Here is a 19,693-nt window from a genome sequence, read left to right on the forward strand (position 1 = left end):
GCCGCAAGATTTAGATTAAAGCTCCATTTATTTAACGAAAACTGCGAAAATTTTTTCTAGAGAATGATAATATTTTTCTGTTATTTGAAACTTGAAAATAAAATGAAAAATATTTTTTTGTTATTTTGTAAGAAAATCAAAATTCCTTAAATAGACATACATTATTCAAACTTTAGTAATTTTCACATTGACAGCGGGTAACAGGATACGGGTACTAGGATCCCAGGTCCAACCTCGTTGGACCCCAACCTAGGCACAGGGGACCGATGCACGGGCTTCGGGGTCTCGAGGCGCCGGTGTCAGGGAACTAGGCTCAGGCACTGAGGTCTTGGGGCCAACCTTGATAGACACGAGCCCAACCTTGATAGACACGAGCCCAACCTCGATGAACCTAGGCGCGGGCCCGAGCACTAGGGTCTCGAGCACAAGCACCAAGATCCTTGGCTCGGAATCAATGAACATGAGTATAGACACCGAGGTCCCGGGCCCGAGTGCCAAGGCCTGGGCTCGGCCTCAATGGACATTGGCCAGGGTGCCGGGGACCTAGGCACTAGCACCGGAGTGACGATCCCAGCCTTGATGGACTCAGGCTCGAGATCTGGTCCCTAGTGTGAGGTCTCGAGCCCAAGCGCTACAGACCTAAGCCCGACCTCAATGGACTTGAGCCCGGGTGTTAGAGATCCGAGCATGAGCACTGGGTTCACGAATCCGATCTTTGTGGAGCCAGGCTGGGGTTTCGGGGAGTTGGGCAATGGTACTGGAGTCCTAGGCCCGGCCATGGGCGCTGGTATCCCGAGCCCAACTTCTATGGACTCGGCATCTTTGGACCTGGGCTTGGCCTTGATGGATCCCAACGAACCATGCCCCTGCTCGAAGCCGATGCCAAGGGCCCAAGAACAAGCGTTGGGGTTTTCATGCCCAAACGTAGGGTTTTTAGTTCAAGCATCGATATCTAATCATATTTTGGAAAACATTTTCTGTTGACTCATTTTTCTAAACGATTTAAATGCCAAAAAATATTTTGTTGAAAAATGTATTCTGCAAAATAAACGGAGCCTGAGCGAAAAGTTAAAAACAAAATCTATCTGGGCAAACCAAATTATGCAATAGCTCTTCTTGCTTTGGAAAAGTAATTATGCAATTTACAATACCTATTTATTAAGTAGCAACCGAACTATTTATCGATAACCCCTTCTTCTCTCACTTCTTCGGAAGCATAAATATTGTCCCAACACTAAAATAAGTTTTTAACATATACTTTTAAATATATATATAGCCGCCGTCATCCTATTCTCGGAGGCTATACCGAATGAATTTAACAAAAAATAAAAGTGGGCAAGCCACAAATTCATAATAGAATTAAAATAAAAATCACATTAAAGATCCCACTCAAGTGTCGAAGTCGATTGTGTTCTTAATCATCATTTTGCGTCCGTACCTTGTTAAATTTTGGTAGCATCATTCTCACTTGTTTTTTCACCTAATCAAATTCAATCATCCAAGAAATTTTCACGAGAAAAAGAAGCTCCATCTCTCTTAAGAGAGAGGTGGGTGTACTATGGCTGGTTCAACACACCCCACGGCTCCCGCACGAATGGAATCGAAATTACGATGTCTCATGTGAGAGCAAAAATAATTTATAAGCACGATCACGGCACGTGATATGAACAATCAATCCCAAAAATTTCTACGAAGAAGAGAGATAGTTTGTTTGTACCGTTTCACAAAAGCACCGTCGGCTTACTTTTCTAAACTTCCATCGATACTTGTTTTATGTCAATTTCATATACAAAAAACTAGTAAAAAAGTTTACATGCGATTTTTTCGAAGAAATTCTGAGTGCGCTGCGTTAAACAAAAACTAAAATGTGAAAACTGCAAAATTAGGATAATAAGAGCGAAAACCTAAAAGATTTTCGAATGAAAGCCCTGGGATTTTTCGAAAAGGGGATTTCTAAGGTACAATACTGTCTTAAAAGGGCTCTAAAAAAGAGACAAAAGCTAGGAACGGAAAGAGGACAAAAGAAAGGGAGAGGGGGCAAAAAGGAAAAGCACAGGTAATCCTCTACTTTAACCAAGCACTATTGCACTCATCAATTACCTGCTACCCTATTTGATTTTCCCCTCTTTTCTGGCCAATAATCAATTAATTACTTTCCCTTGAAAAAAAAAAAAAACAAAGATTACTTCTCTTAGAAGCATGCATACTCCCGAGAGAAGTTTTGTTTTTGGAAAGCGACGTAAATGGTCTCTGAACTATAGCTAAATACGCAACGCGATCTTTGAATATCTAATACATTTTTAATTTAATCTCTTGGCTATATATAAATATTCAATATTTTCTCTGAACTTAAAGTGACGGAAGAATGACATTGGATATTTTTATATACTATGAACTAGATTGAATATTATAAAAAATTCAGGGACAACGTTGTGCATAAGTTCATGGACCACATTAAACAAATTAAAGATTTTGGGACGACATTATATATTGAGCCTAAGTTCATGAACCATTTGTGTAATTATCCCAAATTTTTTAAGTCAAAATAACATGTTATAGCATAGCAAGTTGTGGAGTATTATGATGTACGAAGGCAATTTACGATAAAAACAGTGATTCGGGACTTATAAGATAATTGTTATATTTACAAAAGTTTATGTATTGGAAGGTAATTTAAGATAGTGAAACTTACTTTACTAATATAAAACATAATCCATGGACTTCATTTGCATCCACGATACACCAAGCTAATTCGCAAACCTTAATTTCAAGCTAAATTACTCAGTTCAAAGTTAATCATAGTACTTCCTATAAGGCAAATAACATCGTCTTAAGAGATGTTTACTCCTTCTAACAATATTGTAATTTTGCAATAAAAGTCATACTTTGTAGTTCTTGTAATTAGTGGATATAACCCGAACAATTGTAATTTGACCAATCTTGTCATAATCTAGATTGCACGTCCAATAATTAATTTCCCTTTTCATGTAGTAATTTAGTTATTAGAGTTCATAACACGAGTCAATCTCCTTGAACTAGTAATTTGTCTTAGATTATCGTAAGAGACAGGACTTATCATTGCTAATTGATGATCAATAATCGTCAATTACCTTACATTTCGCAACTTCTGAATATTGTCACTAGTAATTATCCATAATGTTGTAATTTTCCTGAGATGATCAAAGACTCCGAAATACAACGGGGTTGTAAATGACATAGCCTTCCGGATAGAAAATGATGACAGTCGGTACCGGTAGTTCGGTATGGCCTATCGAGGTTGAGTTCCGGGGTTTGGTTTTTGCCATACCCACATAGGAATGCTATGTCTCCTTTTGTAGTTTGTAGTACCGGACGGCCACACATTGGACGGGACTATCCAAATTATCTACGAGAAATGCATAGAGAGATTCCTTCCATCTAGTTTTTGGGCCAGGCCAAGTCCCTCGAGCTTAGCCCAAAATTTGAAGGTATATTTTTTGTTGCAAGAGATATATTAAACTATTGCTGATGTAAAAAGAGATGCAAGAGAATATTTTTCTTCTCTACATCAGAGCATTTTTATAATTTAAAGCTTAATTTGTTTTATTAATCAAACGTTGGAATCAGAGAGAAAGATTTCCAAGAGCCCAAAAGATTTTATAGGGTTATTGTCAACTGTCTTAAAAGCTTAAACTTATAGATGTATAGCATATAAACTCGTACTCATATAGAGCATATAAACTCATACTCATGTGATGTGGGATACTAAGACACACACTTACATGTATGCCGGATTAGGAAGGACACGTGAAATTCCACGAATGGGGTCGGGCCACACACATGAAATAAGCTGGGTAGAACTTGGCTCCAATACAATGTTAGATTTGGTGGGACTACTGCCGAGCTTTTATGTTGGACTTTCTAACGTGGCATCTTGTCCATCCTCTTCCTTCTACAATCATGCAGAACCAATGCACCAGCTTACATCGATCCTCTTCCGATAGCTATGGCTAGGAATATGTCCATAACGCTTACTGGTATTAGTGTCCTCTGCTGATCGGTAGGGTTGCCAAGCAAAGGCTAGGGTGATAACTTGCTTACTCGAACAAAGAACTCATATGGTGCCTAACACTTACGTGAATGATATTTCCTTGGTCGATTACCACAGAATTGATCGTTCAGTTCGCAACGATTGGTCAAATTTTAAAATGAAAAGTTAAAGTCACACCCGACCCAAGTCTCTCTTCTTGACATAGTTTGGGAGAGATCATTCGCATGGATGACCTTAGATGCAATAAAACTTGTGCGGATGTGACCCCAACATATCCATATTTTAAGATTTGATAAACTCCGTATGATATTTTTTAGATTATAAAGTTTGGATATCTATATGAGATTCACTTCATGTGCATGAGTGCTAAGTTCAAACTTCACACCGATTATTCAGTCTTGCCTTACATGTTTTTGACATGATATATTTTAAACCCTCTTTGTATCAACCTGTAACATTAAATTTTAACATAAGATTTGATTTAATATATTCGACGACAAATGAGTCTTGTACACATCTGCAAATTGTTCAATAAGTTATAGTTTTGTTAGAACATTCTCAAACTGTCATAGATTTTGTAATTTTTGTTATTTTCTAAGATAGCTAGGTTTTTTTGTTAGATTAGATTGCTTACTTTCCCATACAAATTGTTCAGGTATAAATATCCCTTAATCGTAACACCTTAGTGTCAAGTAGTACAATAACTTTTTTCTTATTGTTGGTTCTAACTTGGTATTATAGTCAATCTTTTGGTCTCACACTCTGTGCGAACTCAAGTTCTACTCTAGGGACTCGTTACATTCTTGTTCATATAGAGTCATGCCAATTATCCGTGTCACCATCACAGCACCTATCCTCGTCTCCCTCGTCCCTTATCTCCGTCCTGTATCTGCACTCACCGTCCGACATGTCTTCAAGACTTGAAGTAGTCGCCCTCGAGTTCTGACGTGTGATGCCCTGAAATCCACTCACTTTCCATTGTGCACTCCCATCCTAGGACCTCAATCTCCTAACCCCACATACATACACAGGTCACCATTAGAGGTGCCCCTGGGCTCAAGAGGTAGCTTTCATGATGTAACACTTAATTTGTCCCAACAAGGTTCAAGAGGTGGCTCTCATGGTGTAGCTCTTTGTCTCGGGTGATAAGTTCTCACCGTGCACAAATATCAGTCTGAACTCAATGCGCATAATGTCATTCAATCACATATCTCAAATTCAATACTTACACACGATAAATACCCATTATCTATAAACTCCTTCAATCACCTCTTTTCCATTTGCACCATATAGAACAGAGATAATAGCTAGAAAGGTGGCTTCGAACGGACAAAAGGCTTACTCTCGATCACACAATACAACATCACACCTTCTCCCCCTCGTACCACAAAATCGTGCCTAGTGCTCTTCGCTTTATAAAAACGTTTATGGCATGTGAACAAAGTAATGACATGATGTGTGCTACCTTCAACTGTCTTAGTTTATGCGATTTTTGAACAAACACTGAAGACGACATTTCTTACTCCGTGGATAATACTGTGCCAAGATATCATGTGATATGATCATCGTACAATGGTTTTATCTGATTTACTTCATTAATGATTGATCAAAATCACATTGAAAAGGGGGATATACTAAAGTTGGACTTGAATTTAACCTCTGTTCGTTTCCCGAAAAATTAATAATTTAAAAAATATTTTTCCTAAAAATGATTCATCAACTTTAGTGTAATATGCAATGTCGTCACTGAACATTTAATTTATGAAATGTGGTTTTCGAATTTTGGCTCAATGTGCAATGTTGTTATTAGACTTAGAGCTATCAAAATGGGTCGTTAACCAACTTCTGAACTATTGGTATATTTTCAATTTAATCTTTAAACTATTTGAAACTGCATAAACGGAAGGACTATATTGCACTTTAATCAATAGCTCAAGGACCACATTTTGAATATTGGGTCAAAGTTCATGAACCATATTACATAAATTAAAAGTTTAGAGACGACATCATAGATTATACCAAAATTCAGGGATTATTTATATTATCATCTCTTTCTAAGTCTAAGGCAATATGCAACCACACTAGGAAATTAAATGAGTGAAAGGGATTTTGAATACAGGTTTAACATATGATATCGATTGTTTTTCATGTGGTCTCGATTGGATTACTATGTCTTGTCTTTTTTAGGAAGCTATTGGAATCTAACTAGACTCTTGTATGAACATCGATGCACAGTCATCTCGTGACAACCTATCGATTTGACAAAAAATAGGATGTAAGATGTTCTTAATTTGGAGAAATTGTCCAATCGGTGCTAAATTCATTGTACGGATACTAATTCAGTCCTCAATTAATAGTTGACGCGTAAATTAAAAAAACATAATAATAAGTATTATAAGATTTTAATTAAAAAAGCCTTGTATAATTAGCAGGTTGCAACCGAAAATAGACTATTACAAAAAAAGGAAATGCATTAAACCAAGACAAACAAAGCTATAAGTAAAATCATGACCTAGAGAAAACTACACCAAACTCAAACCTACATACCAATAAAGGGCTTAAATGTAGGGTTAATAGTTAGATCTAACGTAGCATTGTACCTAACTACACGACTAAGATATAAAAAAGGAGAACTTGTTGCGAAATTAGAATATTCATACTTAAATTATAATGAGGAAGATAGCTAAAATTAAATTCAGATGCTAATTAAGACTAATAAAAAAAAAGATAACTAAATTGTAATACTATGTCAATCTCAAATCCCAATTGAATTGATAAACCACTACCCAAAAAAATATTTTATTTATTTATTTGCTAAAAACCACTATCCTAAGATTAGGCACATAATTTAAAAGTAAAATGAGGGCTGAGATGCAAGTTATTATTTTTTATTTATTTGATAAAAACCACTACCCTAAGATTAGGCACATAATTTAAAAGTAAAATGAGGGCTGAGATGCAAGTTAGTACATAGAAACCTACCACCACACATTTTCTTCTTTCGTAGATTAGGTTTATAGGGCTTGCTTTCTTGTTGTTTTCTTTAAACGAGGAAGATTAGGTTTTAGGTGGGGAAAAAGGCAGATTAGGTTTTGCCCAAAGATCAATTGCCTCTTGGCGCGATTAGGTGTTGAGAAAATGTACATATAAGATGAAAATAGAATCATGTGATGTTAATGTAATTTCCAATCTTAAGGTGTGCTTGTTTGGAGATAAATTTTATGATAAAGAAAAATACTTTTTCAGGAAAATGTTTTTTTTCTTTTCATGTTAAAGAATTCATTTTCCTAACTTTAAACATGCATATCTTTTTTGACCGTAAATGGTTGGGAAAATATCACAAAAAATCCCAAACTATGCCACTTGTGACAAATTTACTCTGAACTTTTTTTGTGACACGAAAAATTCCAAATTATGTCACTTGTAACAAATTTACCCTGAACTTTTTTTTGTGACACGAAAAACCCCAAATTATGTTACTTGTGACACATTTACACCACAATACTTTGGCCCCTGGCATAGTTTGGGGTTTTTCGTGTCATAAAAAAAAGTTCAAGGTAAATATGTCACAAGTGGCATAGTTTAGGGTTTTTGGTGGTATTTTTTCTAAATGATTTTCTCTTGACTTACCACTTTCAGCAAACCAAATACGTGAAAATCCAGAAAACTAATTCGCGAAAAATTCTCACACTCAGACAAACACGCCCTTATAAGGAAAATATCCCACTCTCACCCAATGAACCGCGCTTGTAGCTTTAAATTTGGTTATTCAAATTAATTAACTAGATGGTTTAGCTAGAAATAATTAGCATTTACGAAATTAGTGTCCCATCATGACTCGCTCTTCAAATTTGCCAGAAGCTCTTTCTCGTTTTCAACCAAAGAACACGTGATTCACGTCAAGCACAAACAGATGGTGTGGCTCTCACAGTTCTCTCTCGGACTAGGACCCATCGCGCGACACTATGATGAAGTCTGGCAACAAGTGCTCATATTGAACACGAACATGATCTTAAGATAGAAATTTGGAAACTACTTTTAGTATATACTCAGCATTATTCATATGACCAACCAACGCAATTAACACTAGTTAATATTTTAGCAGGAAGCACTAGTGAATTCAGATTATGTAGGATTCATTTTGGCTATGCAAGTCAGCAAATACGAGGCACTATTATTATTTATGTTTAAATCTATATCTACCATACAACACGTGATATTCTGATCTATATGATTTGAAAAAAGAAAGATAAACCGGTAATCTCGACCGATCTTCAATAAACATATGAGCCAAAGTATGGGGAAATCATCTCTTAGGTATCTAATGTACGTGCCACATATCATCGTCTCATATCTCTTACGCAGCACGAGTTAGCTAGATTGGAATCGTCGAGTTAGGGCTATGGTGTAAGTTATGATAAAGCAAATCGGTCGAGATGGTTATTCTTGACATTTCCAACTGAATATTTCATTTCGTTGGTGATTAGTAAGGGATTACGTGTTGTTTGAAAGTGATCGATTTCTTTTGTTGCTTTAGCGAAGTAATTAATTACGATGCGGTCCACGAGCACATGGAAAGCATGCTTTCGGAGAAAGCATGAAGTCTTTAACATACTTTCTCTCACCCTATATATACGCCTTCAAGTCTGTAGCTCAAGAACACGAGCCTAATTTGCCTTCATCTCTCTCTCTCTCTCACCATTTTGTTGAACCAGATCCAATTACACCTCGCATTAGTTTGGCATTCCTCAACATGGAATCCGCAAACATTGATCATGCGACTTCTCACATGAACCAAAAGGTCCAAAACCAACCAAAATGGCAGGGCCAAGCTTGTGCGGACTTGGCAGGTCCAAAGGCAGACCAAATATGGCCCTTCTTGGAGGACTTCTTCGGCCTCGCAAAGTGGTTCCCGACCCTCGCCACTTGCACCCCCGTCGAGGGCGTCTCCGGCCAGCCTGGGTGCATCCGCTACTGCGCCGGGTTCAGGACCCCGGTCGACCGGGACATCGGCAACACCGAGATGACAACCCTGAATTGGACAAAGCAGAAGCTGCTGTCGATTGACCCGGCCGCGAAGATATTCAGCTATAGCATCGTGGACGGCAATGTCGGATTCAACTCCTATGTATCCACAGTCCAAGTCGTGCCTAAGGAAGACGGGTGTCGCATCGTGTGGAACTATGAGGTCCAGCCCGTGGACGGCTGGAAACCCGAGGACTTGGACCAGTTCATCGGTTCGGGCTTGTGGGTCATGGCCGAGAGGATGGAGGGGGCTCTTCTTGGTCAAGCAAAGTGATTGGATTCACGAACTGATGTCATCTGAATCTGATGATCTGCTTTTGTGCTCATGTGATAGTCTTGAAGCTGTGTGATGCGGTGTGCAAGAGTAGTGAAAGTCTGGGCAGTAGTACGTATTAGCTCTCTAATATTTCCACAATAATTCGCAGGTTTGGTCATTATTCCCCATTCGCATTGGATTTAGAGCACCCTCTTGTACGTCCAAGTTCCACTTATATATACTTTGAGCTAATTTCGGATAACCATATTGTGATTCCTCTTGATCCAATGAAGGAATTGTGACCAGCTCTCGATTAAAACGAGGGTCACGGATTGAATTCGTATCCGCACGCTAATCCCGAGCTTAAGTGCAACAGAAGTGGAAATTCATTAAAGATCTTGAAGCATTTTTCTGTATCATTTTTTATTAACTTATGTTGAAGAAAAAGATGCACCGCCCATCTTCTCCAAGAAATCTAGATTATTCTAGGATAGATATCAAGATATTCTCATGTAGAGATGAGTAGCTAATAGATTATCCACATCTAATTTTTTCTATAATCATGTTGGAAAATATTTCTAGGAAGATCTAAAAGTGGAAATCATCAAACAAAAAAATTTCTAAGGAAGATATTGATCTAGAAATATATAGGAGGTAGGATCACTTCCTTAAGCCTATAAATAGCCAAGTGCTCCCATTTGTGGATGTGTGCTTGGATCTCATGAGCGGAAAAATATCTAAAAAGTCCCAAACTTAGGGAAAATACCACCAAAAACCCCAAACTATGCCATTTGTGACAAATTTACCCAAAACTTTTTTTTGTAATACGAAAAACCCCAAACCATGTCACTTGTGACAAATTTACCCTGAACTTTTTTTTGTGACATGAAAAACTCCAAACTATGTCACCCGTGACACATTTACCCCACAATACTTTGGCCAATGCATATTTTCGTCTTTTTCCTTTTTCTATTTTTTTTTCTTTTTTTCTTTCTTCCTCGGCGAGGGCAACCCTCGCTGGCATCGGGCGAGGGCCGCCCTCACCTGACGCCGGCGAGGGTCGACCTCGCCAGATCCGGCGAAGGCAGCCCTCGCCGGGGAAGAGAGAAAAAAAGAAAAAAAAAAGAAAAAAGGAAAAAGACGAAAATGCCCATAGGCCAAAGTATTATGGGGTTAATGTGTCACATGGGGCATAATTTGGGGTTTTTCGTGTCACAAAAAAAAATTTAGGGTAAATTTATCACAAGTGGCATAATTTAGGGTTTTTTGTATCACAAAAAAAATTCAGGGTAAATTTATCACAAGTGACATAGTTTGAGGTTTTTTGTGGTATTTTCCCTCAAACTTATTGCAGTTTTGCTAATTTAGTCATAAACTTTTTAATTTTTATCAATTGAGTCATAAATATTTTCACGTTTTGCCAATTGAGTCCATTCGACTAAATTTGGCCGGAAATCGCTAGCGTAGAATCAACAAAAAGACGTAATTTTGCCTTCAAACTTTAAAAAGGAAATATAAAAAAAACCACATTGGGTTAAAAATTAATAAAAAAAAAGTCACATGTGCATTTCTGTCCACTTGAAACTATCGGATTCGAAGAAATGGCTAAAGTGGACAAAAGGGATAAGTTTTGGATTCAAATGCACAAAATGAGAGTTTTAGGACTGAAATCAAAGAATTGATAAGTTGTGAGACTTGCACTACAATTATCCTAATTAGTGAGCATGTTAAGCAAGAGATTTACATATATTTCATTAGTCCGCGTTAGAATTTCACGGGAAAGGTTGCAATAATTATAGAGGATTCCCCGCACGCGAATTGCAAGACATTGCATGGATCTTTTTAAGTTTATAACACCTATGATGAATTGATGATGCAATCACACACGTCCTTAGACATTGGGGAAAAAACCGTTTTCCCAAAACTCATGGACATTTTAAAGATGAAGGATGTGATCAATGCTTGATTTCATGTGCGTTGGATCTCCGTTTTGAGTAAGATTTTATAGAAAAGTATAAATTTTGGCATTAACTTTCTCATCAAGGGATCAGTCTATGAATAGTTGAATACCACCTTCTAAATAGACAAGTGTCATAATCGGGTAAGATTTCCCAAGATTCAATAATATCAAACCAGACAGATGCCCGTGCGCCGCTCAAGGCCAAGACTATATATTGGAGAGAGAGATTAACCTACATGATTCCCATGCCACTTCCGGCATATGCCTCTTCGCACACTGACAAGAAATGCTCAGAGTATTTCAACATGTTCATGCGCCCCTATAGCACCCGCCCCATGTACATCCACTGACAAACTGAAGTCAACCTAAGAGCATTGTCTAACACTTTGATTCCCATGACAATCCAAGCTTTTGCCTTCTCATACCCTGCAAACAAAAGCTTTCACTATTTCAATGTTGTTCCACTACTGCTAAATGCCAATTGCAGAAGCCTGAAGCCTGCATTGCTATGGCCAGTGAAGCAGAGGAAAAATGGGAAGGAAAGGTTAGTGCCCTAGTGAGAGGCTCTAGTCCTGACCAGGTATGGCCCCTCCTGGAGGATTTCTTCAGCCTGCACAAGTGGGTCCCCAAGATAGACACATGCTACGGAGTCGAAGGCATATCAGGTCAACCCGGATGCATCCGATACTGCTCTGTCACAAGAAGGTCTGGCGACAGTTTGGAGGATGTGGTCACAAACTCGGCTCTTGAGAAGCAGCTTGCAACTGACCCTGCCAACAAAAGCTTCAGCTATGAGATCGTGGACTGCAATACCGCCGGGTTTGAATCATTGGTTGCCACAATGAAACTGACGGCGGCAAGAGATGCAGAAGAAGAAGATGGATGTGGAATGAGCTGGTCTTTTGTGGTAAATCCGATTGAAGGATGGACGGAGAAAGATTTGACAGAGTTTTACAATTCTGCTCTTCGAGTCAAGGCTGAAAGAATAGAAGCTGCTCTATCAAGCAAAGGGGAATAAATCTTGATCTATCTTTTGTTTACCTTGTAGTGTCATTCTATCGATTTGATGCCTGCAATAGTAACAATCACTGTGTTTGGATGAATGTGGCTACAATACCAGAGACCAGACCAAGAAAATACATGAAAATGGTGTATCCAACTTATACAAGTATGCATGTTCAAGTAGAGCATTTGAGTCCCCATTTTTCCATCTTTAGATGCTGTTTTGGGTAGAGCATGCAAATCGGGGGGGTGGTGTGGTTGGGTCCCCGCTTTATGGTGGGTTAGCTCAAAAAAGAAAATTGTATACATGCCTGATCACGTATGGTGTGTTGCTATTGAATCTCACCGCTAACAAGCAGACCAGAGTAAAATGTAGACAGAAGTGGATGTCATCGCTTTGAATCAGTAAGTGGAGGGAAGCAAAGTGAGAAAATAACCAAAGAAGACAGAGAAAACTGTGTTTAGACAGCACTAGTAATCATAAAAGTATGGCAGCTCTAAGTGCCTATTTTCATTAGAATTTAATTGCAAAGAACGGACAAGATTAGAACCTAAATTGTTAGCTTCACAGCTGTTTTAGAGAAGAGAGCTACATCACATGCACACAGCGACGGGAAATATAACGACCTAGATAGAAAATGAACTTGAGGGAAGTACTTTAAAGCTAACTGTTCCTGATCTCTCTAATCAGTAGACATGCATGATACCAGAGGGTTCTGCATAGAGATTGTGCTTTAGTCCGCTGCCGGTGTTGCTCAGAGCAGCCATTCAACGCTCTCTCCTCTTCCCCATGCTTCATTCTCTTTCTCACCGGACTAATCTCTGGAAATCAATCTATATGGTCCAGGGACCTTTGCTCGCTGCAGATCAAAGGCGAAAGGCTGCAACCATGACCCTTTCTGTGGCGGCGAGGGCCTTGCCTAGCCTTGTAAGAGCCAACCTTCCTGGTAGAGGTGGCAGCAGCCGTGGATGAGGGTTGCTCGGCGTATTCCGGAGACTGGGTGGCTGCCTCCGTTGCCGCCACTGCCACCGGACTCCCCTCCCCTCTCACTACCTTGTCTTTTGTTCTTCTTTTCCAAATTTCTCTGCAACTTCTTATAAAATTTTTAAGTCTGTCACTAGCCATAGGAGCCACGTGGCTGCCACCTAAGAGCTAGCGCGACACTTAACGGTCACGTCAGCATTTTGGTTAGGTTTTTTAACGGGTGGACGCACAACTGCAGCATGAATTCTTGCAACCTAGGAAACAGCTGATATGATGATCTCCATATGATGAAAACAATTGTTGCTGAAGCATCAGGACACCGTCCCCTTCGCAGAATTAGTCCAACATGGTTAGGCTGTTCCATGCTTCTCTCCGAACAATAGAATCAGAAGTAATCGCCCGTGCTTTCATGAATCCCTTGCCAATACTCCGATGTGCTTACCGGACATGTGCTTTCTTTCTTGCTGGGAAGAGAGTCAACAACAACTGCAGATTAAAGAACACTACTTGGCGGGATAGTTGATGCAGTGCCTTTAAGAACTCCCTTAAGTCAGCTACTTTGTTACTGGTTGCTGAAGGCTGAAGCCTGCATATCAGGAGAGAGAGTCGACGACGACTAGATTTCAAAAACACTACTCGGCGAGATAGTTGATTCCCTTGCCAATATTCCCATGCATATCCTGACAACCATGCTTTCAGTATTTGAAGATGCTGAAGTGCCCTTAACAACTCCAGGAGTCGGCCACCATGGGCGCATAATAACCATTATGTTTCTCTATTTGTCTATTTTCATGTTCTTAGGAACAGGTTTGTGATGTAGCTAGCAAGGATCACCTAAAGGGGGGTGAATAGGTGATTTTAAACAATTTTAATCAATTTATAACGGAAATGATAGAACACAGTAGAGTCTGAATAAAATTCAGATTCAAAACAGTTTATATAGACAGTGTTCTTGATGTGCAGTATGTAAAGTAAGAGATAAGGGATAGAAAAACTGCACACAAGTTTATAGTGGTTCGGCTTATAGCAAGCCTACGTCCACTCACCCACGCTGATGGCCTACTGGCTAGATTTCACTATGTAATCAAGAGGAATTACCGATTCTGAGTGACAGCACTCTTGTGTATGATAGGACTCTCTATCTCATATAATCACTCTTACAAAGTATCCCTCAAGATCTTAATGTTTAGCTTAAGAAAGACAAAAAAAAGGATCGGAGTATGCTCAGACTTTTGACTTGTTGATTGTCGATTTTGTTTTATATCTTCTGCTCCTCGTAGACCTCCTTTTATACTCCTCCACTTCCAAACTAGCCGTTGGACAGTCTTCAGAGGATCATCTTCCAATCTTCATCTTGGACAGATTTGTATAAAATGGATTGAGTAGCCGTTGTTTGACAAAATCTGAATCCCGCTGATTCTGGTCGCTCATACAATTAGAATCTTGATTTCCATAAGTAGAGCTTTATCCGTTGTAATGCACACTTGTCATAATGTTTGATTGTCAATCAATTATAGCTTTAGATTGAGACAATCAAAACTTTCCTTTTGTGAAATCCATGCCAGATCACTAGCTGTTGTGATTCGTTCTGAATGAGTTTTGCTTCTGCATTTGAAAAACTTCTGCGTCTGCGTCTGCATAACTTCTGCATATGCGTTTCTTTCAGAACTTAGATTAGTGGGATTCTTTTAATAAGATATGAACCTATTTCTCATAGGGTCTGAAGTTCTTTAAAGACTTAAAAAGAGTCTGAATGACTTTTATGGTAAAGTCTGAACTTCTCATTCTGAGTCCGAACTTCTCATTCTGAGATCTTGTAAAGTCTGATATTTCTTTCTGAACTTCCAGAATATATTAACCTGGAATGGAATGCATGTCAGATTCACAAGATAAACATAGAGAGTTTTGTCAGCTTCAAAATTTATCAGGAGTTTTCCTCAACAATTTGGAACAAAAATCCGTTTGGTAACGCGATTTCATTTTCTATTTCTAGATAAATTTTAATTTCAGAAATAGATTTGAAACAAAAATGAGATGTAAAATTTTTTTACTTTTCTATTTCTGGAATAGAAATAAAAAATAAAAACTCTTCTCATTGCTCGCTCTTGCTACTAGTCGGCCGCCCACCGTTGCCGCCCGCCGGCCGCATCCCACATCTTGCCGCCATCCGCCATTGCCCGCCGCTTGCCTCCCGCCGTCCACCTCTCGCCACCATCTGTCATCCCTCGCCGACTGCCTCCTGCCGTTCACCACCCATTGTCCTCCACCACCTGCTGCTGCCCGTTGTCCTCCGATGCTCGCCCACCGTCCACCTGTCGCTGCCCGCCGTCCTTCGGCGCTTGCCCACCGTCCACCTGCCAGCCGCCGATCACAGAGGAGAAATTTTGTGTCGCATATTTTTGCTCGGAAACTTATCTAGGAAAGAAATAGAAAAATCTATTTTGGCTCAAAAACACTCCACATTCGTACATGCAACGCATCAAATGATGTAAAGAAAGCAAACCTCGTGACAGAGAGAGCCCAAGGAGTGACGAACTGGTCCTCAATGGCACGATCCTCGCCGTAAACGTCCTCAACCCCGCTGCCCACGTTGGATTTTGGTTCAAGCACGGGCTCGCCTTCCCTCAGCTCCTTCATCGTGCTCTCCATATTCACCGCAGTCTTCCTCTCTCCTCTGATCAAGCCGCCTTTCAGCCTCAATGCCGCCACAAATCCACGGCAGAGACAAAACCCTCGCGTAGAAACGGAGACCCAAGACACCGCCACCACCACCACTCCTCTGCTTCAACACAGAAAACATGTCAAAGCCCAAAAACCGCACAGCGGGTCGTCCATCTACTGAATAGTGCTCTCACTATCCCTCTCTCGTTCACTTAAAACTTCTACATAACCGAACTCGATTGGCATATGATATGATATCTACTGTGAACCGCGAGTTTCGAGTAAGACCGAAGGAAGCTTCCTCGGCGACCAAACCAAAAAAGGAAGAGTAGAATGATAGATATTTGACTAAGGTGATGAATATGAAGATGAAGATGAAGAGAGATCGACCTTGTTCTGCTGCGAGCATTACCAGCGACGAACTGGCTCTTCTCAGTGCGATCATCGCCGACCGACGTTCTAGTAGCTCACCGATAGAACAGAGAGAGAGAGAGAGAGAGTACAGGTGTCGAGTAGTGGCGATGGTAGTCGATGCTATGTGTGCTTCGGAGGGGTTAAGGTAGATGTCGAGTGCATGCATGCATCCAAGCATGCGAATGTAACGGCTAAACCTCGTCGCCGCACGTATCGAGCGCACTTTTTTAAGACTGGCGTAACAGGGGACCGATCACAACAATATCAGCGGCTTTTGCCAAAATATTCTTGCATTTTTTCATTTTTGCAATTCATTATTATTTTTTTTTCCTCTTCGATTACAGATGTTTCTGTACAATCCGCTTTTGATGACTTACTCCACCGAACAGAGAGTTCATTCTCAAAACAAGATATTTACATAAGTGCGGCTCAGAAATTAAGTTCTGTTCATTGACTGTGCGTACGGGCCTTTGAAACCCACCCAAGCCTGGCCCGAACCACAAGAGCCCGGGACGTTTAGGGCATCTATCAAGAACACCCAGCTCGATTGATCCCGAGCCCAACATTTTAAATATAAGGTTAATATCACCAAAAACCACAAATTGTACACTTCTGATAAATTTATGTCAAACTAATTTTTTGACCATAAAAAATCCCAAACTGGTGCACCTATAACAAATTTACCCCAATCTAATTTTTTGAACACCAAAAACCTCAAACTGGTACACTTATGACAAATTAACCTTCCATTAGTTTCCATTATATTTAATTAATATCATGAAAAATCACAAATTAACGGAGGATAAAACACCAAACTCGTACACCGTCAGTGTCACGTGCCATCCAATTCAGCAATTTAACAGAAACTAACGATTGATAAATTTTTCACGGATGTACCGATTTTGAGTTTTTGGTGATCAAAAAATTAATTTTGGGCAAATTTACCATGGGTATACCAATTTAGGATTTTTCATGATATTCACCATAAATATAAACGGGGATAAGTATATTAACAATCCTAAAACTTGTCATAAAAATATAATTGAATCCTAAAACTTTTAGAAAGTGCAATTAAATCTTAAAATTTTCAAAAAGTATAATTAAGTCTATTGTCGATTACACTTTTGACATCTTAGAATTGGTGGTGTTCGGTGAAAATGTAATCCAACCTTAGGGCCCAGTTGGGCGTGACGAATGATCACCTCTATCAGTAAAAACCTAAAAGGCGTCTTTTGTTATGTAGAAAACAGGAGATTTGCGGAGGATAAGATAAATAATAGGGGATATAAACAATTACACTTTAAGCTAAAGCCAAACAGAAGTTTTAACTGAAGATTTCCTTTAGAACTGAGGGTAGGCAGACGATCGACTTCTGCCCCTGCTTCATGGCATAAATCTGGCAGAGCGCAGGATCCGCCACTTTCCAAGCGAATCCGCATAAGCCGATGGCTTTCCCTCCGATCGCGGCATGCCTTCCCGTCGCGTACTCGTACGAAATGTTATAGATCGCAAGAGCCTCATTGAAAATATCGTCCCACCTCCTCGGGCTCTCTTCGAAATCCGGTGCACCATATAGCAACTGTACCAGAAGAATTATGCGAAAATGAATTTCCTAAAACCACCTCTTCTCTCTCTCTCTCTCTCTCTCTCTCTCTCTCTCTCTCTCTCTCAAACTAGGTCTTACAGGAAGTATTCTAAAGACGAGCTTCTCTGTCCTCTGTAACTTGTTTCTCTAGAGCACTGTTCTGACTAAGACTGGAGAACATAAAAGAGAAGACAAGATAAATATACCTGCTTATATTTCTTTATTACATCATCTGGGGAGCAATCCTTCCCTTCTGCACCTTGGCTTAGAGCAGCTTCCATCTCCTTTCTATATTCGGGGTAGCGTCTTCCCCACTCCATTCGGCAGTCATTCGGGATTTCCACATCAAAATATGGGCTCTTCCAGATCCTTAAAATTATCATGGGAAGAAATAAGTCCCCATAAATTTCAACAGCTAAGATGAAGAAAAACGAAAATCGGAGCTGATTAATATTATAAGAAGAAATAAGTACCAGCAGAAGAAAAAGTTTGACTACACACAAAATCTGTTCATTAAACTCGGTGACTCGGTGATAGGATAAAATCCTAATCAACCAACTCCATCGAGAAAGAGTACTTTCTTTTTTAAGGCCGAGAGGTTGATGGCATGATCTCAAATCAACTTTCTACTTACGAAAATCCAAATATCGCCAGGCTTCATATTGTACGGAGAGCTAAGTGAGAGCAACCAGTTTAAATGAGTGTTGTCCCATTCCTATAATTATTTATCATACAAGCTCACAAAGGTCTTGAGAGTAAGAAAAAACTGAATAAGACAAAATCTCACCTTTGCCGGTTGGATTTTCTGTCTGGTATGATTCTACCGTATCAAAAATCAATCCGAGGATAGATTTGGAGCGAAAGGAAATGGAATTATCCTTTCCCATGTAATGTGGGAAAGTTTCTGCCTTCAAAAGTTTGGGAACTTTAATCTGGTCTCCAGTACAAAAGAAAGAGTCGCTAGTTAACTTCCAAGAAAAACTACCATCAAATAGGAATAAAGATGCATCACGCAGAGTTTTTATCCAACTCACAGTAAGCACTATGAAATTATGCAAATTTAGCAAAGCGTGCCCCAGAGCACTTCGGTATCTATTGCATGCTCATGAAATGGAAAAGTAAGCTCTAAATAATAATACCAAGTAGGTCATTAGCCTTGTAAAGAACAGAAGCAAATGCAAGAGAATTGAGAGACTCAAAATCTTATCTTGTCCGATACTTAAATAAAAAGGAACGTAAAATAAGAAACTAACCTTTATTCCACCATTCTTAGGAGCATCTACGGCATCATAGTATATGTCAATCAACTGACAAAGGTTTCTCTCCACCTGACATTTTTCATCAACTTGATCGCTACCAAGCGTTAGAAGACGATCCATCAATGTCTGCCAACTATCAGCTGCAACACCCACCGTGTAACTGAAAACACCATAGAAAATGTCAATTTTTCCAAGCGGTGCCTTATATGCAGCACGATCAAGCACCATAAATAGATCACCTTAATCTTCATGATCACGTTGTGTTTTCACCAAAATAATCATCAAATAATGAATCAGATTTTTCATCTCAAGACATTTTAAGACGAAAAAACCTGGAGCCAGCTCGATGACACTAAAAAGGCTATAATTATTTCCTCACCTACGTAATATAATAACCAAATTATGCCTCTACTTACTGGCACATGCCTAGTTTTTAATTAGCTCCAGGCAAAGATAAATAATACATAAAGCAGATGAAAAGTACTTGGAAAAAATATCGTGATTGCATCACATATA

General features: G+C 39.4%; 3 protein-coding genes across 3 annotated transcripts; 2 read left to right on the plus strand and 1 right to left on the minus strand.

Annotated features, from left to right (window-relative positions):
- The first annotated feature begins 8,782 nt into the window (after positions 1–8,782).
- Positions 8,783–9,538, plus strand: LOC130137067 (lachrymatory-factor synthase-like). Its single transcript, XM_056307794.1, has one exon. It carries the CDS (start codon positions 8,784–8,786, stop codon positions 9,327–9,329), a length of 546 nt encoding a protein of 181 aa, XP_056163769.1. The 5' UTR covers position 8,783; the 3' UTR covers positions 9,330–9,538.
- A 2,241-nt stretch (positions 9,539–11,779) lies between these two features.
- LOC130137050 (lachrymatory-factor synthase-like) lies at positions 11,780–12,289 on the plus strand. Its single transcript, XM_056307752.1, has one exon. The coding sequence runs from the start codon at positions 11,780–11,782 to the stop codon at positions 12,287–12,289; it is 510 nt and encodes a 169-aa protein (XP_056163727.1).
- Positions 12,290–17,642: 5,353 nt separating this feature from the next.
- LOC130137037 (probable RNA-dependent RNA polymerase 5) lies at positions 17,643–18,280 on the minus strand. Its single transcript, XM_056307726.1, has 2 exons — positions 18,125–18,280; positions 17,643–17,912 (listed from the first exon to the last, which is right to left on the minus strand). Exons 1-2 carry the CDS (start codon positions 18,236–18,238, stop codon positions 17,658–17,660), a joined length of 369 nt encoding a protein of 122 aa, XP_056163701.1. The 5' UTR covers positions 18,239–18,280; the 3' UTR covers positions 17,643–17,657.
- Positions 18,281–19,693: the final 1,413 nt, after the last annotated feature.

Source organism: Syzygium oleosum, unplaced genomic scaffold (assembly GCF_021117445.2).
Source record: "Syzygium oleosum isolate NSW1041296 unplaced genomic scaffold, Sole_v2.1 Sole_v2.59, whole genome shotgun sequence".
Taxonomy (NCBI): Eukaryota; Viridiplantae; Streptophyta; class Magnoliopsida; order Myrtales; family Myrtaceae; genus Syzygium; species Syzygium oleosum.